Raw genomic sequence first — 21,831 nt, 5'->3', positions numbered from 1 at the left:
TACCCTCAGGGAAGGCACGACCACCTCTCGGTTCAGTGACCTGGGCGAGGGTTGGCTGTATCCCCACAATGCGGCGGAGGTGACAGCTGTGCCAGGAGCCAACTCCCGGCGGCCGGGACAGCCCCTCGGGGCGGGCACCACCTTCCCAGCCCTAGCCCCCCTCACCCCGCCGGCCGCTGCAGCAGCCCCCGGCCCCGCCGTCGCCGGCGAGAGGCTGAGGGGGAAAGTTAGCGGCGGGGCGCGCCCTCCTGCCCTCCCCACCCCCGCTCGGTGCCGGACGGCGGCTTCCGCCGCCCCTGCGGCGAGGAGGCGCGGGTGTTCCCCCGCCGGCGGCGGGCGTGGAGGGCGGCCCGGGTGCCCTGCTCCTCCCGCTGCCGGCGGCCGCCGCCGGGGCAGCACAGCTGTTACAGAGCCGCGCTGGTCCCTCCTCCCAGCTGCGGCTGCCTCATCTCCCCCCACCCAGCCCGTCCCTCCCCTCCGCCGCTCCCGACGCTGCTGCTGCTGCCGCCGCCGCCACCTCCTCCTCCCCACCCCCACCCTCTCTCTCTCGCTCCCCATCTCTCTCTCTCTCCGTCCCGTTCCCCCCTGCCCCCGCCTCTCCCCGCCCTGCCGCCGCCGGCCCTGGCAGAGCAGGCACCGCAGGGGGATCTCGATGTAACACCATGACAGGCATCGCCGCCGCCTCCTTCTTCTCCAACGCCTGCAGGTTCGGGGGCTGCGGGCTCCACTTCCCAACCCTGGCGGAGCTCATCGAGCACATCGAAGACAACCACATCGGTGAGTGCCCCGCGGGGCAGGGGCCGCGGCCAGGGCAGGGCGGGCGTGGGGGCCGCGTGTGCGGCGGCGGCGGGGCGAGGGGGGGCACAAGGTGCAGTGGGAGCCGGGGCGCGGTGGCGGCAGCCGGGGAGGGAGGCAGGGAGGGTGGCTGGCGAGGAGTGGCAGGAGGGGTCCTGCGGGCGACGTGGAGGGCTCCTCAGGGAGGCGGCGTGTGGCGCGGCGGCGGCATGGGTGGGTGCGGGGGTGGCGTGCAGCCTGCCGGCCCTGGCGAGGGGGAGTTAGTTTGCATTGGCAGGAGGGAGCGCAGAAGCCCGGAGGAGGCGGTGGAGGAGGGAGGAGGACGGGCACAGCACGCCGCCTGCTGCTTCCGCCCCGGCTCTGGCTGTCAGGGCTCCGGGGAGGGAGGGAGCCGCCGCGGCGGCAGCCATTCCGCTTCCTCCTCCTCCTCCTCCTCCCGCCGCCGCCACTGCGTCCTGTCAGCGCTGTTGCTAGGTGTGGTGGGGAGGACGGGTCGCGCTCCGGCCGCACCGGCCGCCGCAGCGCGGGAGGCGCCTCTCGGCGGAGAGACGGCGTGAGGGAGGCCGGGGCCGCCGGCGCGGTGGGCGTGGAGGGAGGGCTGGCGGCGGGGGACGGGCGGGGGAGGCCCGGCGGCGGCAACGGGGGGGCCAGCGGCCCGCGCCGCCGGTGCAGCCCCCGGGACCGGTCAGGCGGGAGGCGAAGGTGGCCGTGTTGGCACCCACTGCCGTTAGCCGCGAAGCCCAGGCCAGGCCGCGGAGGACGGGCCGGGCAGCGCCGCGCTGGATCATCACCTGTGGGCTCCCCCTGCGCCGCGACACAGCCGCTGCCCGGGCGGCTGCCGCCCCCTGCTCCGTTCGGTCGCCCGTCCCGCCGGGGCCGCGGGGGCGGGGAGGCCGCCGGGCCTGTGGACAGCGGGGCGATGACTCGTCAGTGCCTTCCCGGCGAGGGCGCCTCATGGGCGGCGGGCGGGAGCGTGCGCAGGGGCCGCCGGGGCCGCCCCTCGGCAGCGCGGGCGGCGCCCGGGGGAGGAGGGGGCGGTGCGGCGGCCGGCCGGCCCTGGGCGCCAACTTTCTCTCTCCCTTTTCCGAGGGGACCGGCCTGCGTGCGCCCGGCCGGGTCTGAGGCGTGTCGGCGGGGGGCAGAGGGTCTGCCGGCCGGCAGCGTGCCTCCGCTCCGGCTTCTGGGCAAAGCATCTCGTCCCCGCGCCGTCCCCAGCCGGGCACGGCACCGCCGCCCCGCAGCTCCGCTCTCTTGCCTCGGCAGGTGTGCTGCCCTGGCTTCTAGGCGACTTCCCCTCTGAAACTTCCCAACTTTCTCTTGTTGCTAATAAAATACAGAGCTTAAGCTGTCAAAAACTGAGCTAATTCTTTGAAAGAGACCCAAGTTCGAAAATCTGGGGAAAATATAGAAGTTTTAAGTACCCCTAGACTGAAAGCTCATGTGTTTCACTGGAAGCGTAAGGAAGCCACATGCTGCTACAAAATGATGAACCTACTGTGCATTTCAGTTTAATAAGTTTTAATACCTGAATACCTGAAAAAAAATCACTGAAGATTAAATTGCAAATGTAATGTTACGTTAATATAATGTTACAGGTCAGCGAGATGAAAGGTGTGGTTCTCATAATTATCACAATGCCTAGTATGAGGTAACAAAACCACATACCACAAAACTCTGTAATTTATGACTCGACGTGGTGCGAGCATACTGTTGTGATATTGTTGGGATTTTTTTAATGTCTGATTCTTAGCTTTTCCTATACTGTGCATCACATTACACCCAAAATTAAAGTTTGTAAGTCATCTTGAGTGTCTCCCAAGTGGATTATCAGTCCCTAGGTGCCACAGGGTGTCAGAAAAGATACAGTCCAGCCCGGGTGGTCTGTGTGTTGCTCCTTAATTCCTAGTCAGCGGTTCTTCTCCACAGAGAGGAGAACTGTATACTGAAATACTGTAATTTCTCGATAACTGCATGTTCATAGCCAGTGTTCATTACTTTTTTTCCTATCTCAAAATTAAGAAACTGTTACAGATCCAGCACACATATACACTTAATTGAGTGTAATTTGCCAATACTTGCAGGACACAGAACTGAAACTTTGCACGTATGATGTCACACATGCAGCTGATTGAGCATGAACTGGTGGAGAATGACATAAGGTTGCTTATGCTTCGTCTCTAATGTTTCACCTCAGGCAGGTGATGTCAGGTTAAGCTTCACCTGCTTGTGAATACAAGATGTGGGTATGTTGCTCACCTGTATCAAACACTGGAAAGATCAGCAGGGAGTTGTACCAGACACCGAGTATGGACCCCAGTTCTCTTGTGGAGGCTCAACTGTGTGATTTGGTGCACGTGGGGGGCTCCTGGCACAGCCTGAATGAGGAGGATCTATGAAAACTCACCAGATAAGCACTCATTCAAAAAGTGGTTAACCTTTCTGGAGGCACCTGGGAAATAAAGGAATAAACATCTGAATAGGAGCTTATGTTGGAATTACTTTCTCAGTCTGATGCAAAGTGTCCAATGTTTACCATCATACAGGTCTAGAAATGTGCACTGAAATTTGTAATGTTAAAAATTGACTGTAGTTTTTGGCATATAGAGCAAAGAGTAAAATGCCATGTAAAACGTACATTGCTTTGGACATTCAGTGTGTGCTGCAGCAATATAGAAAACTTGATTGAGTTATTTTCCGTTATTAGTTTAAACTGAAGTGGGCAATTGCTGGGCAGACGGTGTTACAGCACAGATAACAAACTTTGTGCTGCGAACGGATCTGTATGGGGAGGCACGTGTGGCACGGGCTCTTGATGGTCTGCATGCTGCAGTGCTGCTGCTCTGCCACATTTCAAGAGATGGGTTCATAATCCTTCACATTATCAGTGGAGAGATGGAAAGAATTTGGTTGTTTTTCAGAGCTGTATTGCATCTCTGAAAAAGTGGGAACAAGTACTTATCAAGGGATCTTTTTTTGGTCAACCTTTCAAAAAAGGCTAAATTTAGTATAAGGAAACACTTTTGTAGCATTCTGGGGACAGAACATATTTGGTTTCTGAGGGCTTCAGTAGTTGGTTTCCTTACTGATAACATAAATTAATAATCACATGGTAATGAAATAATTTGGTGTACAGTGGTTTGTTTGTTTGTTTGTTTGTTTTTTCTTTCCCTCTCTCCTGTGTCTTAGTGGCCACCTGATAAATTGCCAGTTACTTGAAAAACTATCAGTGTGGATAACCTTAGGAGAGTTGTGCTCGTTGGATGAAATACTCAGCTCTGAGATGGTGCTGCTTGCCCATCAGCATATCATTTGCTTTCTGAGTCTTGCATTTATGTATTGAAGACTTTTGAAGAGTTAGGCTAGCTCAGCAGCGCTGCTCTAGGATCTTCTGGAAGGCCTTACCTGTGTCCTCTGCAACACAACCATGTTCAGCAGGAGGAGCTCTTTTAAGTCTGTAAAATAGACATTGGTTTAAAACTGCTGATTAGTGAGCCTTCCCTAGTAGCGTGTTGTTACCTTCTCCGCCAGTGTGCTGAGAAGGGGGCTTTTAGTCTGCCTTGCTAGGCTGTCTCCCTGCCTCTTGGTTTTGGCTGCTCCAATCCCTTACAGGTGGTTTGGTTGACTTTCCTGATGTTTCTAGTCTGTGAGCAAAAGGCCTAATTTACTGCCAGTTGCCAGACTCACACTGTACAATGGAAGGGACTTAATCCAGTCAGTTCCCCAGAATACTGTCAGGAGAGGAATAAAAAACCCCAAACCACCAACCCTCAGCTGCTGAGTATTCAGCTGTGGCAACATGGCAAATTTTATTGCATTTCTGCAGTCTTAGTAGTGTCTTCAGCTGTGATGTTAGGAATGGCACCTCTGGTTCCACAGAGCATTTCTGAAATTACATTTAAGCCTTAACTTGGTATAAGTAATCTTGGGCATTCTTCCTCAATCTACTCATAGTCAAATTGCATCCTTTAGAGTGGGTGTCAAGTAGCTCCCTAAAGCTAGTTACCAATACAATACAAAGTTTACTCTGATGCTGAAGAGACATTATTTAAATGGAATCTCTTAAGCAGATTTTGACAACATCAGCTTATTTTAATTTTTGTTTTGTATTTATAGTCAAATAATATTTTTAATCATGTGTGCAGATGAGGTTGTTGCCTCTATGAGCCACTGTATGTTCACTTGGTTCATGATGAGTACTGACATGCCCTTTGCACCTGTGTAGCTGTATGGTTTGTTGGAGCAGTTCTGCTCTTCTGAGACTCATCGAGCATAGAGGAAATGGATGTGAATAAAATGAGTTGTCTGAACATGGCCCCAAAGAGGTGGAAGAGTGGACAGGAAGAGATACAAAGAATAAATCTGAAGACACTCTTAACCTTAGTGGATGTAGAGTTTGTTAATTGCATCACACTGAAACTGCTAGAAGAACTTGAAGACAATAAAAAAAAATGCCATCTTCTTATACAGTATTTACCCAGACTAACAGGATCTCCTGTCGCTGAACATTTCATCATAACTTTGTGAGAAGTCCCAGTGTTGGATAGTTTCCAGTGACGTATTTGTGTTGGATCACTGTCGGAACTGAGAGCTGTGATGCTTCTCATCAAAGTCGACCAATTCCCAAATATTAGGATGGGACCTGCAGCGTAACAGCACAGCACTTGCAGTGGGAGCAGAGGCACCTGCTTTTCTAAGTGTTAGGATGAGTGGGAAAAATAAGACTTCTTCAATAAAAGAATAGTTGCAGAAGACAGACCAAAATCTTATGTATAAAATACTACCCATCTGGAAAGTTCAGGTCATATGGGGGGAAAGAGGCTTCTGAAATTCTGTGTCTGGTGGTAACTTTGGCATCTGCTACCTTCAGAGACTTCAGTTCTTATTTAATATTAGGCAGTCAAGGGGCCAAATTCCTCAGCAAGGACATCAAGTGGTTTCATAATCCATTGGCTGAATGTATGCAGCTTGCTTAAAGTTGGCCCTTTCAGTATTTTCTCAGAAATGCTAATAAGGTTGGGCTGTGTCCTCACTTTGATAGTAAAAGGTGTTGGGTTACAAGCTGGCTGTGAGCACATGCGAAAGTGGCATTTGGTATTGCTAAAGTGTTTGCTGTGCTCCCTTCTCTTGGGTTGCCCAAGCTTCCACCAGCATATTGGGTAAAGTGCAATAAATATAGATGACAGGCTCTGTATTGGAGGTCATAGTATGTCATGTAAAACAAACATTAAAAGATAGAACCTTTTTATGTTGCTGGTGATGAGGATGAGGGGCTTCAGTAGTCACGGAAGGCCTAGTAAACTTAAGTCTGTATGAAAGATTTCATTCACTTAAAGCTGAGCTTTTTAGAAAAGTGTGAACATAGTCTAAGTGGTTACTGTCATGTACCTCTTTTTTAGCATTTTGCTTAACGTGTAAATTAATGTTCAGAGTTGAGATGGGGTTTTTTAAAGAAGTGGTAGATCTTAAACCAAGGTTTTTTACACTGAGAGTGTACATGGGATGTTCTGCTCAGTGTCTGGAAATCAGACGACAGACCTGTGCCTAGTTGCCATGCTATGTAATATGCATAAACCTGTGGCCTTGCAAAATGAATGAAGAATTACGTGTATTTACCTAAGCAGTAGTACTAATTGTTGTTCATGGAAAGCAACTAGAAAAACCTAATTGTGGCTATGTTGATTTAATGTTTATCCTCTGCCCAGTACTTCTGCAACTGTAGTTTTTGTTATTATGGAAAAAGCCTTTCACAGTGATATGGAAGGATGTATATTCCAAGGATGTTGCTCGTTCACTTCGCAAGTTGGTGTGGTGAGGAAAGCTCTTCTACTTCAGGAAGGCTTTTCTGTCAGAGTCTTTTTTGACTAACAGTTCTGTAGATTTTCCTCTACTCATAATCTTGAGAAGAGCAGGAGTGTGGATTATTTTGCAGTTCCAGGTATGGTTTCCTTTGTTGTTTGAGTTTTAATTTAAATAATGATAAAATGTAGGTGCAATGTTTGTAAGAAATTCTAGGAGGTAAATGGAATTGCCATTTAACTTCAACTAAAACATTATTTTTGATACTTTTGTGACATGAAATACATTCTTGTTCTGAGGTTACAAAGTGCACTTAGGCTAAAGCAGAGAGAGTTTTAATGGCGTAAAGTTTGAATGGTGTATTTCCTGGGAAGACACGGCTGAAAACAAACATCTGTGAACATGCTGCAAACTGAATTTTCCTTTCTAAGACTGAAGGCCTCACATAAAGCCAGCAGAGATCTTGTCTTTTTCGTCTGTTGGCTTGAGTGGCTTTGGGTGAGGCCCTTTGCAGGGCTGCATCCCTACCCTCGGCAGGGATCGCTCATCTTGGACACCAGCAGACCTAAACAAATTCCAGTTAGAAAATGAAAAACTGGAAGAACATCAGACAACTTGTAGCAGTTATGTTATACCTCATGTGTGTAGGGCATACTTACCTTTGGGGGAAGTTTATGGTGATTGTCATGTCTGCTCTTCAGAACATGAGAGGGTGTTTTCATAGCTAACCTGCAGTCCTTACGAGAAATGTAAAATAATCAGGTGGCTGCCAGTCAAATGATCTTTTTTTCACTTCGTAGTTTCTTGAGGAATGTTAAAAGAACAGGGATTGTATAACAAAATATAATTTGAGGAAGAGATGATGCAAGAAGGTGAAGAAACATACCTGTTCAATCTGGAGGCAATCTTACCTACCATTCCTTCCTGCAAAGCCAAACAAGTAGTCAAAAATATTTTGTGTCAAGCTGCAGAATACTTTTAATGCAAAAGAAATAAGCACTGGTGGTCAGCTGCTTCCAGTGTACTCTCTGTGTTGCTCCTGAACGTGCTTTCCTTTATTTATCATTATTTTTCTTGAATAAGCCGTATTTCACTGAGAATTAATTTTCTTCGTCTCTGGTAAGCACAAGTAATTCAAAGTTTAGATGGTAAACATCTAAGTAGCAACTATATACACTTTGAAAAAGGCGGAGACAAAGACTTTAATGTTAATTTGAAATGGTGGCAATTAGAGAATTGATTTGATAAGTCAGCTGTATTTAACAAAAAAAGTCCTTGGTTTTAAGGGAACGTCTCTGAATAATTTCACAATTAAAATTAAACAAATTATTCCTGTTACTCAGTGTCTAATTCTATCCTGAGACTTCTGCAAATACTTCAGGGAAGTACATATGGTTTATTAAACTCATCTTTAGTTACAGGAGGCTGGAGCAATATTCTGGTCTGTAGAATGGAAGAAATACTCTGATTTATGGTTTAATGATTTTCTTTTATTTTAATTTTTGTGCTTTTCACCCCAAATTCTTAGGAGGCTTCTTCTTAGCTTAGTGCCATGATAAACAAGGGGAATAGATTTCTTCATCAAAGATGCTGATGACACCATGGTGCTGTTTGTGTCTCCAGTGAGTGCCCAAGATAGAGTACATTACTACTGTGCAGTTTAATTTAAGATATTGTAACTCATTAAAGAATGAATTGACTTAAATACAGGTGTTAGTTATATCTTTTTAATGTTCTGTCTTGTGTTACAAAGGATGGGGTAGAAATTGAAGAAATTGTTGTTTAATGGAAATTTTAAATTTAGAAGAAAATCAGTTTTAATGGAAAAAATTGTGTGGGATATTGAAGCCAATCTGGTCAGTTCTCTGTGGCTAAAAAGCTTAGAATTTAATTGTGGATGAATTTTGAAGTACTTCTTCTGATTTTGAGAAAGACTTTACTGCATGGTAATAGAGGCCATCTTATGTTTTAAGATTTTTTTGTGAAAAACTGAGTACTTTCATTTTGAAACGTTGGCATTGATGAAACTGCTCTTTTTCTTCTTCTTCCTTTTTTAAATTTTGGAAATATTTGGACACTTTTGAGATTCCCTCTTGCTTTTTTTTTTCCTTCTTTTTTTCCTTTTTTTGTTTCTTTTTTTGTTTCTTTTCCCAAGACTACTTTGTCAAACTTGAGTAAGCTACATACATTTATTTTCCTTCTGGAAATACTTTTTTTCCCCCAAAATATTTTGACTGATAGTAAATATTCATCAAAAGAAAATAGAACTGCTGAATAGAATAGACTTTCTGTGTTAGAAAGGACCTATAATGATTATCTGCTCCAACTGCAAATATCCTGAGTATGCCCTGGAAAAGAGAAATAGATGTAAAGTATCACTTATTTCTTCAGGAGTGTGTAATGTAGTCACCATCTTATTATACTTTCTGGGAATTATCCCCACAGCAGCAAGTGAAGCTGTAGACCAGAAACCAGGAGGTGGAACATTTGAGACGCAAGATCTAGTTTCACTGCTAGATGTGATTGGTGTGGGTACAAAATGTGAACTCAGCCCCTTTTGTGGTTGATGACAATAAGATTCAGTGGAGAAGACAATACCGTGTCATTTTTTCAGTCATCTGTTTTGATGCAGTCCTGCTGTGTATCTTCATCAGGGAGCGTGTGTGTGTATTAGCGTTATGGGGGCAACCTCCAAATGCATTGAAAGGCTCCTGTAGACTTCAGGTGCTCGCCTGCTTGCAGGTGAAAGCTGCACACCAAATTACTGAGGTCTACCCTTGCTTTCTTTGTCAGCAGACCAAAGGACTGACATTGGTACAAGTAAATGTGGTGACAAAGTTACAGGGAAACCCTGCATTGCAGAGAGGGACATGGGAGTTCTGGTTGATAGCATGTTGACCATGAGCCAGCAATGTGCCCTTGTGGCCAAGAAGGCGAATGCTATCCCGAGGTTCATTAGGAAAAGTGTGACCAGCAGGTCGGCGGAGGTTATCTTTCCTATCTATGCTGCCCTATGAGGCTACATCTGGAGTGCTGTGTCCAGTTCTGGGCTCCCCAGTTTAAGAAGGACAAGGAATTACTGGAGGGAGTCCAGCAGCAGGCTACAAAGATGATTAGGAGTTTGGACCATCTTTCTTATGAGGAGAGACTGAGAGAGCCGGGTCTGTTCAGCCTGGAGAAGAGAAGGCTGAGAGGGGATCTCATCAACATTTATAAATATCTCAAGGATGGGTGTCAAGAAGATGGGACCAGACACCTTTCAGTGGTGCTCAACGATAGGATGAGGGGCAACAGGCACAGACTGAAGCATAGGAGGTTCCATCTGAATATGAGGAGAAATTTCTTTGAGGGAACTGGAACAGGCTGCCCAGAGACACTGTGGAGTCTCTTTCTTTGGAGACATTCAAAATCCATCTGGACACACTCCTGTGCAGTCTACTCTAGGTGAACCTGCTTTAGCAGGTGGGTTGGACTAGATGATCTCCAGAGGTCTCTTCCAACCCCAGCCATTCTGTGATTATGTGAATTTTACATATTTTTTTTAGGAATCTGTTGGAGAGGTGTTACAGCTTCTGTTACTTGCTGTTGAGGAGTGTTTGCTACCTCGCAGGCATCACTGATTGTTGTTTAACTGGATGATGTGAGAGTTATTAGAGTCCCAGCTTTGATGCGGAAAAAAAACCAAACAAGCCCTCAAACAAACAAAACCAAGCAAAACAAACAAAAACCCCGCTTGTATACCAGTCTGTATTTCAGTTTGGGGCCATGGAGCTTTTCTTTCTGTTTGTCCCGTTAAGCTCTTGGGATGCCTGCAGAGGCTTCCTAAGGAAGCTCCAGGTCTTCATTATGTCAACTTTGGTTTTGCATAGGGGGAGGGAAAAGATATGTGGATTTTTAAGGAAAATCTCAACTGCTTTTCTCCGTAAATTTGTTTGGGCTGTATTGCAAGAGCATCCTGACTCACTTAATGACTATGCTAATGCGGAAAAGATGGATGTGTGGAAGGGGAGCGAACAGTCTCTGCAGCAGCAACAGCACAGCAAGGGGAAGAGGCTCAGGAGCTGCCGCTTTGTGCTCTCATGTTGGGGGTTATTCACCCAAATGCAGAGTACCATGGATGTGACAGGGTGGACCAGGCAGTTGACAGCTTCATTGACAGTCACAAATTCTGTAAAAATTGCTGAGAACTACTGTGAAATGTGAAGGGAAAAGGAAAGCTAAAAAGTATTTAAAATCCCATGGTCACATGGCCTTCCAGGGAGGAGCTAGGATGGTCTGGGGTCCTCTACTGTAGTTTTAAGTGCTCTGTGCTCCTGGGAAGACACAGGGGAAGGTAGTGGTGTAGTTGTGGAGGGTGGGAAGGTAACGTTACGTGGGTTTTTCTATATGCACTTTGATTTCACAAGACTACGCTAGGGAGTCTTCCTTTTTCCGTGCTCAGTGTAAGCACTTGCTGTATTTTAGAGCGACTTTCTAGCTGTGCTGCAGGACTCCTTCCACACAGTCCTAGCATTGTTAATAATTGCATTTTCCTTACACCCCAGAAAATCTCTTAAATTGAGTAAGTACTCCTGAACTGTGTGAATGCTCTCACAGATGGGAAATGCCAACACTGTAGCTGTATTAGTCCTCATGCTTTATATTCAGCAGTCAAGCTTAACAGCGGTTCCAGATCTTGGTCTCTGTTCTAGTGCAGCTATCCGTAGAGTTAGCAAGCTGTACCTAACATCTTGTTCTCATTTCAGCTCTCCAGAATAACCCCTTTCTCGCTGGTGAGTTTTTCGTGAGGTTGTGAAGAGCCTGTCTTCAGAACAGAGCAAATACCCCGTCTTTGCTGACAGGTACCTTGGGGCAATTACCCAGGGCTCTCTTTAGACCAGATTCAGCGGGGAGACAAGTCTGTGTTGGACACCGTGATCTGGACCATAGTTATACACCAAGGAGTTTTAGTGGCTTGCTCAACCCGCTTCCAGAGCCAGGGTAAATAATGAGAGCTTGTTCAGGTGTGCAACAATAACTGGATGCCTAGAATGGAGAGAAGGTATTTGTTGCCATTACCTTGCATGGCTATTTTTAGTTGCATTCTTGTATTTTAATATTAAGTGGTTGGATTTTAATTAAAATTGCCTTTGAACGGTCTTTCCTGATTAATCTTAGTTTTGTAGCCATTGTCGTACCTTCGTGTTAAAAATCACTGTGAAAGAGGTGGGCGAGAAATTCTATATCTGCTTTTGCTACACCTGAACTGTACATACAGCCTCCAATGCATTTCACAGGGTTGCTCACTACCACTAAGTATCATGGAGATGAAGAAATGCCTCTTCCCTGAACCTGCCTATATGGAAGCCATAGCATTTGCATTATTCTCCCCTGACCCCCCGAAGCCCAAAATCCTGAATATTGGAAAGGACTTTTGGCTGAAATGGTATGAGTGGCTGCTAAAGGATGCTTGGTGCCTCATGAATTCAAACACATAGTTTGTAATTGCTTATTCTGTAGTAGCAGGTGTACATAAATATTGAAGGTGTGTTAGTATTTGTTTATATTAGGTTGGTGCAAAAGTAATTGCGGTTTTTGCGTTGTTGAGATTTGCCATTTGATATTGGAATACATTCTTAAACAAATGCAGCTATGCTATACATCATTTTAATGCGCCTTTCTCGCTTTATGTTTTTTTGCCACTGACTTATTACATGCTATTTATTTTATATTTCAGACTATGGAAATGATATTAGACAAAAATCAAATTTGAGCTGTTTTCTTATTCGAGTTCAAAATGGGTCGTAAAGCAGCAGAGACAACCCGCAACATCAACAGTGCATTTGGCCCAGGAACTGCTAACAAATGTACAGCGCGGTGGCGGTTCACGAAGTTTGGCAAAGGAGATGAATGCGTTGAAGGTGAGGAGTGTAGTGGCCAGCCATCCAATGTTGATAATGACCGAGAGCAACCATCAAAGCTGATCCTCTTGCACCTACACAAGAAGTTGCCAAAGAACTCAACATGACTGTTCTACAGTAGTTCAGCATTTGAAGCAAATTAGAGAGGTGAAAAAGCTCGACGTAGATGCCTCGTGAGCTGACCAAAAATTAAAAAAATCGTTGTTTTGAAGTGTCATGTTCTCTTATTCCACGCAACAACAATGAACCATTTCTTGATCTGATTGTGACATGCAATGAAAAGTGGATTTTATATGACAACCAACAACGAGCAGCTCAGTAGTTGGACCAAGAAGAACCTCCAAAGCACTTCCCAAAGCCAAACTTGCACCAAAAAAGGTCATGGTTACTGTTTGGTGGTCTGCTGCTGGTCTGATCCACTCCACCTTTCTGAATCCTGGTAAAACCATTACATCTGAGAAGTCTGCTCAGCAAATTGATGAGATTGCACCAAAAACTGCAATTCCTGCAGCTGGCATTGGTCAACAGAAAGGGCCAAATTCTTCTCCATGAAAACACCCAACTGCACCAGTGCTTCAAAAGTGGAACGCATTGGGCTACAAAGTTTTGCCTCATCTGCCATATTCACCTGACCTCTCACTAACCGACTGCCATTTCTTCAAGCATCTCGTCAACTTTTTGCAGGGAAAATGCTTTCACAACCAGCAGGATGCAGAAACTGCTTTCCAAGAGTTCATCAAATCCCGAAGTACGGATTTTTACGCTACAGGAATAAACAAACTTATTTCTAATTGGGAAAAATGTGTTGATTGTAATGGTTCCTATTTTGATTAATAAAGATGTGTTTGAGCCTTGTTATAATGATTTAAAATTCACGGTCCAAAACCGCAATTACTTTTGAACCAACTTAATCTCTGGTGGTGGTGTGTGGCTAGAACTGTAGCATGGGATCGAGTATACAGTTTTCTAGAAAGTATTGTTAGCGTATGTGGTGTGATAATTTAAAATTTGTTATGCAGTCACTGTATTCCATTAGACTTGTTATATCAATACTTAGGGACAATAATTCACACTGATCTTTCTGCATGTGTAATTTTAAAATATTATTTGTAATTGAAGACCAAGTAAATGTTTCTTTCAGGATCCTGCAGGTATGCAGGTGGTTAAGATGAAAAGTGAGAAGTGAAGAGAGGTGGTTAGGAAGAGCCCACATATTTAGTTTGGTTTTGGCAAATTGTCACAAGGTAGTAAGCTGCGGTGGTGAGAAGAAAAACCTTCCAGTACCTGTAATTTGGGACGACAGTTGCGTGGGATTAATCATCCTTTCATGACTGAAAAAACACCATACATACTGGGGGTGGAATGAAAAAAAATAGTTGTTTTCTATTCTGCGATGACCTGTGGAACAAAGGCAGACTTTTACATCTTCCCTCTGTTCTCTCCTAGCTTTGCTTCCTAAACCAGGAAAATTCAACTCCTCTCATCCCCTGCCACTGTTCTCATCTGCCAAGCTCTGACTGGTGGTGGAAGGAAAGAGATTATAAATTCCATACCTAGCTGTTACTGTCTGTGGAGGAAACTCTGCTCAGGCATTGTTTAACTATCGATAAGCAGTTATGTTCAGCAGAGCATTCTGCTGTGTGTACACACAGACCACAGACTTTTGTTCAGGGTGTCCCCAAGTGGTTTGCCCTTTGCATAGTAAATATCCACCTGGAAAGGCATTCTACATTAATTCTGTGGTAGGAGTTGGTGAGTACCTGGTTTAGAGTTTTTAGGCAAATCAGAAATTGCCTACTGTTCTGTTACTGCTTAAAAAAAATAATAATTCTTCAGCCAGTGTCTGTGCACACCTGCTGCTGTGCTCACTTCCGACTGTTCGTTCTGTTCTCTCCTCCTGTTGCTCCACAGATTTATTAAAGCCTTTACCACAGTGGCTGCTGCTGTTCCTCTGTCCCGGAACCACTGAACCACTTCATCCTGTAAAATCTCAAAGCCTTCTTGTGAATACTGATTGCTTCAATTTGTTTATCTTTGGTGCTCTCTAGGACAGGTGTGGTTTAGGAACAGGACACTTACACTGGCATAATAGTATGATGTACTGTACTTGTACTGTTTAGGCCTCTGTGTTAGTACTTTAACCCTGTAAGCACTGAAGGTATCTTTCTCATCTTCACCACGTGTGTGATGTTTGTCTTTACACCTGAAGAATTAATGCTGAAACCAGAGGTTTTGGGGTTGAGGAGACTCCGATCTGCACATATTGGCTCTGTTCTTTACTAATGACTGATATATTTTTCCTAATTTTCACTTGCTTCCTTCTAGAGAAAACAAACAGAATATAGCAAGGAGTAAAGATGAAGAAATCTGAACTTGAAGCAAGGAAGGAAAGGAGTTTGTGAAAGACAAAGAGTCTGCTCTTTTAATGAGCTCTCTAACAGGTGGTCCTGGTTGGAGTTTTTGAACCTCAGAAGCTGGGCAGAGTTACCTGCCTGAATAGAAACTATGGTTTTTTTCTTGCTAGTCAGAGACATCCCTAATTCAGGAGCAATTACACAGGTCACCCACTTTCTCCTGACTCATTTTGGGGTTGGATGCTCAGGGCTGTTCATGCAGTCTGCTTGAGGCATGTACTTGAATGAGATGTGGAGCTCTTAATAGATGCCAAAAGTATCCTCAGTGCACTGGCCTCGAAGTCCTTATCTAATTTATGTTGAAAACCCCTCTTGTTCATGCTACTAAACACTTCCTCATGTTGGATCATTTCCATAGGTTATTGTAGCTGTCTTTTCAAGCTGTCTGGATTCCTCATAGTATTTGGAATTCCCTTCCTCTGCAGGTGACCTGTCATGGTCCTATTTAAATTCATTTCATGTAGATCACACTCCTGAAGAGCAGCATTAATGATCTGGACGTAGATTACTCTCCTCCATATTTTCATTTTGAAGCAGAATTTTACATACCTGAGACTTGAATTGTTTTGCTTGGCTTTGCTGCTCAGGATGCTCAGAACCAAATGCTCTACCCAAAGGGCAGGGTTCAAAGCTGGTTCTCTGCTACTGACTGTGTATGCTGAAGCAGTCCTGGTGAAGAAATAAGCAGTGTCCTTCTCAGATATGATATATCCTCTTCCTGCTCTTCTGAGACTACAGTAGACTTTCTCTTAAGGTCAGTTTTAAATCCATCCCATTTGGAGTCTTTGGATTTGTTAAACATTGGACTGGCGGCCTGCTCCTCCTCAACAAACACTGTTTTGTTGCTGTTGTAGCAGAACTGCTTTTTGTCATGGTGTTTTTTCGTTGTTTGGTTGGTTTTGTTTTTTTACCTCCTTCCCTTTTGCCTCCCAGTGGTTCCACAGCAGAACAGATCTTGAGATTATAAAGGCCTTCCCTTCTGGGTATCCTTTAGTTGCTTTCTACCTTGTTCTCCTGGGGAGGTGGCTTAGTAGAACAGATTTCTTAATAGCTTCTTAATAGCTTCTCGGGCAGGCAGTCTGCAGCTAATTTTGAGATTGTTTTTGTGGACCTGCTCTCCAGGCTCACCATGAGCCCATTGCAGCTTCCCACCTTTCAACTCCTGGAGTTAAGCAATCACACATTTTGCATGATGAGAGTTTTTAGAATCCAGTAGGCAGAGCTAATGACAAGCACTCAAGAAAGCAAGGTTTCTGTGTTTTCTTTCTGTTTTTTTTGGGGTGTGTGTTTGCTTTGGTGTTTTTTTTTGTTTTGTTTTGTTTTGTTTTTTTAATTTTTTAACTATCTACTGAGAGCAGAACATAAGCATGAAGACCATTACCAGAAGGTTTTATGTTTGTATTTGGGTAGGTACAAATCTAATTTGGTTTCCTTTTCAAGACTTCTATCTCACAAGCATTTGAGACAACAAATTTGCTGTCGCTTGTTTTAAAACAGTGCACCAAGTTGAACTGCTCTGTGTTTTGTGTTTTGAGCCCCAAAGTGTCTTACAACGTGGCAAAAGGAGACCAGCTTTCTCTGTTGGTATCCTTACTGTGTAGTGGAGTGTCGGATGTTGGTGATCATTAGGTAGATAAAGCTGAAGTCTTGTAGTCCCATCTCCTTGTTTTCTTTTGGTTGATGCTATGGAGTCATGGCTATGCAGTAGGATATGGAAAAGGATTACCACCAAAAAAAAAACAGCTAGTGAGTAATTATGTCTTAAGGAGTATGCATTTATCTGGGCAGGACAACATACTGCCACTTCCAGTTGAGCATTTGTCTGTGTAAGTTTTACAGAACGGGAGCTTGCCTGTGTTGATGAGGCCTTCTATAGACAGCTGAGAGCAGCCTCACATTCACAGGCCCTGGTTGTGGTGGGGGATTTTAACTTCCCTGATGTTTGTTGGAAGGACTATTTGGCCAGCCAGCCACAGTCCAGGAGGTTCCTCCAAGTGCCTTGACGATAACTTTCTGATGCAAAGGGTGGAGGAGCCGACTAGGAGAGGTGCACTGCTGGACCTCATCCTCACTAAAAAGGAGGTCTGGTTGAAGCGGTAAAGGTTGAGGGCTGCCTTGGTTACAGCGGCCATGAGATGGTGAAGTTTAGGATCTCATGTGGCAGGAACAGGATAGCAAGCAGAATTGCAACCCTGGACTTCAGCAGGGCAAACTTTGGCCTTTTCAGGCAATTTCTAAGGGAAATCCCATGGGCAAGGCTGCTTGAAGGTAAAGGGGCCCAAGATAGTTTGTTAGTGTTCAGGGACTGTTTCTACTGGGCACAAGATCAGAGCATCCCAACACATAGGAAGAATGTATCCATAGATGCATTCCGAGTTCTCTTTATTTTGAGAGAACTAGTGTATTGGGGGATGACAACACACATCCTAGTTTTTTTTGCATAATCAGCATAAGATACTTTCCTGGAAGGGCTGATATTTCGGAAGCGCTGAGCTTTTCACTCTCTGCAAACTGATGGTCTTTTGCGGTGTCTACTTTTGGTACTGGGTGCTTTTTAAAACTGATGTGTATGGTTTAGTTAAACAAACCTGATCGATTGTTACGTGGAAAACCCCTAGTACTTATATAGACTAAACCGAGCTTGGCAGCTCCTCCTTCCTGATGGTCCCGGGTAAAGAGAAGACATGGCAGCAAGAGGCAGATCTGCATAGAGGCAGCTCCATCCTCCATTCTTGGATACTGTTTCTGGAGATGGCGCAGGGGAGAGCACCGAGCTGTTCTGTGCTGTCACACAGATTTGGAAACATTGCATTTCTAGTGATTTGATGGACTTGTTAATATAGTAGGAACTTGTTTAGCTATAGCTTTGTTTCTATTGCTTAGAATGTGTTGTAATATGAAAGACATCCAGTAATGATGACGTGACCTTATAAGAATGGCTTGAATAACGCTTTAGCTGGCTTGGGGGGATGCAGACTTGAGCAGATATCTTGGTTGCAGGAGAACAGAGAAAAGCCTGTATGTTTGCCTGCCACAAAAATGTAGTAATAATCAGATATGTTGCTAGTGCATGTTCGTCAGTTGTGTTCAAGTGCACAGATAACCACAGTGAGGGTCACAGTTTAAGGAGTTAGATAAATGGCATAGCGGCTTGCGGTATTTTAATGTTTGTTCGAGGCTTGAATTTGAGGATTGATTGTGGGCATTTCCTGAGAAGGAACAAGTTCCTGCACATTTTCTGTGAATCTCAAGCTGAGTGAGCGTGTGTATGCAGTTGGCTGATTTTTATCAGTTCCAGTTTTGAGGGAGCAGCTATACGAAGGTCTTCTGATGAGAAGTAAAGATTTTCAGATAAATACAAACTTTTCTTGCTGATGTACACTTGTGAGCTTAGTGGTACTATTCTGAACTGGATATAGGAAAACAAAAACAGTGCTCCTTGCTTCTTGTGCCTGGGTTACCAGCACCGCACTGTGCTCCATAGCTTGCTGTGAATACAAGGGGTCACTGGGGACTGAGTTTTCCTTTTCAGCATATATCCAGTGTTTTCAAATAACTTAACACACCAAAGATGACTTATAAAAATCATAAATACCTTAGCACTACACAGGGATTTTTGCATTGTTTCTGGCTTCCATTATTTCTTCTGTGCACCCTGCTTGAAAGGTAGTTGATCTGGATTGAGGATTTGGAGTCCTGTATTTGTCTTTGCCATCTCCCACTGCTTTAGTTGATTATAAGTGAACAGATAAAGCATTGCCTGTAAGAGGTAGCCAACATCTTTTGGTGTATGTATGGACCACAGAGGAAATGAATCTGTTATTAAATACAGTGTAGAACTGGAATTTGCATGTTTTTGTCTTTACGTAACTGTGAACCAGCATTACTGGTGTAGATTCTGTCTTAGTGGAGAAGTAGGAAGGCTCTTTGCAAAGCAGATTGGAATAAGATCCAAAGTACTTTTGTCTGCACAGTTCTAATAGGCCTGGGTTTTTATAAGATTTGTGTTACTTGTTTTGCCATCTGATCTCCTCCTTCATGGCTATTTCATTTGGTGTAACAGATCTTAAACTTTTCCTTCAGCAGTAATACTGTAAAAGAGAAAAGAATAAAATGCCAACTCTCTGTGGTGGTGTAGGGTGTTGTGTTTGGGGGTGTGTAGGTTTTTTTTTGGTTGGTTGGTTTTTTGAAAGCTGTGCCACCTTCCCCTTTGCGAAATCTTTCAACAACTCTTAAAACTGGTGAAAATCCTGATTCTCAGCTTTCCTGCATCTGGCCATGTCACTGTAGGAGTGAAAACATTGTTCCAGACCTTGATCTGATTCATGAGCATTCACCTTGATTTAGGTGGGAGGAGGAAGGGAATACTTGATTATAAAAGAAAACGTTTGAGCTCCTCAGTAATAAAGTAAACATACCTTGCACTTAAGCAGGAAAAGTGTTGGTGGATAACAATGGTAGAATTATAGTTCAGTTGATTGACTGTAATAATAAACATTAATGTTTGGCAACGTGTCTTTTCCATTAGAAGTGACTGCAAGGATTACATCGCTCAGCAAACTATGGAGGAGGAGAACCAGCCTGGGGAGGTGGAACCAGTCCTGGGCTGGTGGCTGGGCTGGGTCTTCTTACCGGAATTGTGGTGAAATGCCAGGGAGGTGTGTGGGCAGGAAGGATTTGTGCATCTAGGACATAAGGAGGTAATTTGCACCTCTCAAAAGCAAAACCTTTGGATGATTCCTGGCACTTTTGGATTGCACATGGATGATTTCTTTGCTGGAAAGACCCCAATGAGCATATCAGGGGATGTAGGCTCATAAATAAGCCTATACATAAATACATTAAAATGAACATATACATGCATGGAGAATGTTTATACTTCCTTTGTCTACATGTAAATATGTTACGTGTAAATAAATTCTGGGTTTTTTTGGGGGTTAGGAAACTGAAGTCTGATTTCCCTTTCAAGGAAGTGAGATCACAGAATTCTAAATGGGTTTTACTTCAGAGGGAATAGATAAATACTTTCTGATTGACTTTGTTGTTGTTGTTAAACAGATGTTTATAATAACTGTACTCTTGCCATTGTTTTTCTCTATCACACAAATTGTGCTGCTGAGGCTTTGATTGCTATCTCCTCTCAGTTGTGAAGGAGAAAATCTTACATGGTCCAAATATGTGGGCAGGTGAGGTGAACTATAAATACTTAGCTCAGCAGCCAAGTATTTTAACTTCTAAGCTTCATGTTGTGTCTGTGAGCTTTATTTTCAGAGCACGTCTGTGAGATCATTTCTGAATACAAAGTTTATTAAATACTCCAAGGACTTATTTTTATTAGATGCTGTATTTATTTCTTGCTGTCTTTTGAATTTTCTATTTAATTTCTTTGTTGTTGATTTATTTATTTATTTTTTTAATCTGTATTTATTCTAAAGTTTATCCGGTTAGAGCTTTTGATGTGGCAAATGCTGAACAACTTTACTATACACCATCTGACTACGGATAGGACTTAATGACTCTTACATGCTCTCACTTGTGGCTCAAGAATTGGGCAGTCTTTCATTGACATTTTGACATTGATAACCAGAAGCTGCTGTAGGATGTGTATTAGTAGTATGCAAGCCTGGCTTGAAAAAAAAATAATAATAGTAGAAAAAAAAAAAAAAAGGAAAAAAATTGATACCCTTAAGGAGATGGTGAGTGCGAGAGAGAAGTGACAGCACATCAGTGTTGTGGAGACCAGCAGAGCATTGTGTGGTAGAGCAGCTGAGGCAGCAGAGTGGGCCGGGGAGCACTGAGGCAGCAATGCACAAGTTCGAGGGGATGGTGGCTTCTCAGAGGACTGCAAATCTGGCAATAAGCTGGAGGTCAGCAAAGGGGAAACCACCTCTCTGCTTCCGTTTTTCCTTCATTGAAGTGGTGGAACAGTGTTTCTGTAATGTGTGCCTGGACCAGAAGAGCACGCCAAAAATAGCCCCAGGAAAGTGAGGGAGAGATGGAGACCCTAGATGGATAACACGGTGCTGTTTCTGACTCTCTTACTAGAGTAGCTGTTGGAGGAGGACTTTATCTCATTTTCAGTGATCTAGAATTATATTGGACTTTTTACTGATTAACAAAAGTATGATGCTGCAAGATAGTCTTCGCAGAGAAACTGGAAGAAGAAAGAATCGATGTAAGCAGTGGTTGGGCTGAGAATGTAGAAGGAATGCTCTTTCCTGCAGTTAGCAAACTTATTTTATTTTATTTTATTTTATTTTATTTTATTTTATTTTATTTTATTTTATTTTATTTTATTTATTTTATTTTACTTTATTTTATTTTATATTTTAATTTTTTGTGACTCAGGTATCCTCTCTATTCCTTATAAACTACAAGAATTCAGCTAAACAGAGTCTTTGATGGTGAGGTAAAGGATTACATTTGTTAGTAAGAACAAATTAGCTAGTCTTTTAAAACAAAGCCATATTAAAAGATTCCCAAATGATTGTTTTTTCACCCAGAAATCAGTGATGAGTTGTGAAGTTATCAAGCATCAAAGTGGGTGCTGATGAGCAGCTTGTCCTTTAATGAGTGTCACTTGCCACAGCTTTATACTGTGCTTATCCCACATTTGCCTTTCTTAGACAAGGGACAGTCTGGTATGTGGTTATTTTTCCCCAAAGTTGCTTGTGTAGTTGTGTGTGGTATTACTGTAGTGCCAGTGATGGGGTAGCTGGAAAGGAGTGTGCCCATGATACTCAGTAAATTTAAAGATGCTTATTGAAGCTATATGTTCTTAAATCACAAAATGTAGCTACTGGCCATTAAAATAAGCTATAGCAGAAATCTCAGGCTATGGACATACCATAGTTTCTCTTTTTGTGAATCAAAACCATATTGTGATCTGGTCTAAGGCTTTTCTCTGCACAGGACTGAATGAGATC

At 43.9% G+C, this 21,831-nt stretch overlaps 1 protein-coding gene across 2 annotated transcripts in view; it reads left to right on the top strand.

Annotated features, from left to right (window-relative positions):
• Window positions 1–390: 390 nt before the first annotated feature.
• JAZF1 (JAZF zinc finger 1) overlaps window positions 391–21,831 on the top strand; it is a 191,324-nt gene continuing 169,883 nt past the window's right edge. Inside the window, exon 1 of one of the 2 annotated variants that reach the window (XM_065051409.1) lies at window positions 391–777. In XM_065051409.1, the coding sequence (XP_064907481.1) occupies window positions 663–777 (115 nt within the window). In that variant the 5' untranslated portion in view covers window positions 391–662. Of the gene's footprint in view, window positions 778–970; window positions 1,270–21,831 lie in introns of those variants that run through there. The other variant, XM_065051410.1, reaches the window with a different exon arrangement.

The sequence above is a fragment of the Columba livia genome, chromosome 2 (genome assembly GCF_036013475.1).
Source record: "Columba livia isolate bColLiv1 breed racing homer chromosome 2, bColLiv1.pat.W.v2, whole genome shotgun sequence".
NCBI classification, from domain to species: domain Eukaryota; kingdom Metazoa; phylum Chordata; class Aves; order Columbiformes; family Columbidae; genus Columba; species Columba livia.
The sequence above is the reverse complement of the archived record's forward strand: the minus strand, read 5'-3'. Positions and strand labels throughout refer to the sequence as shown.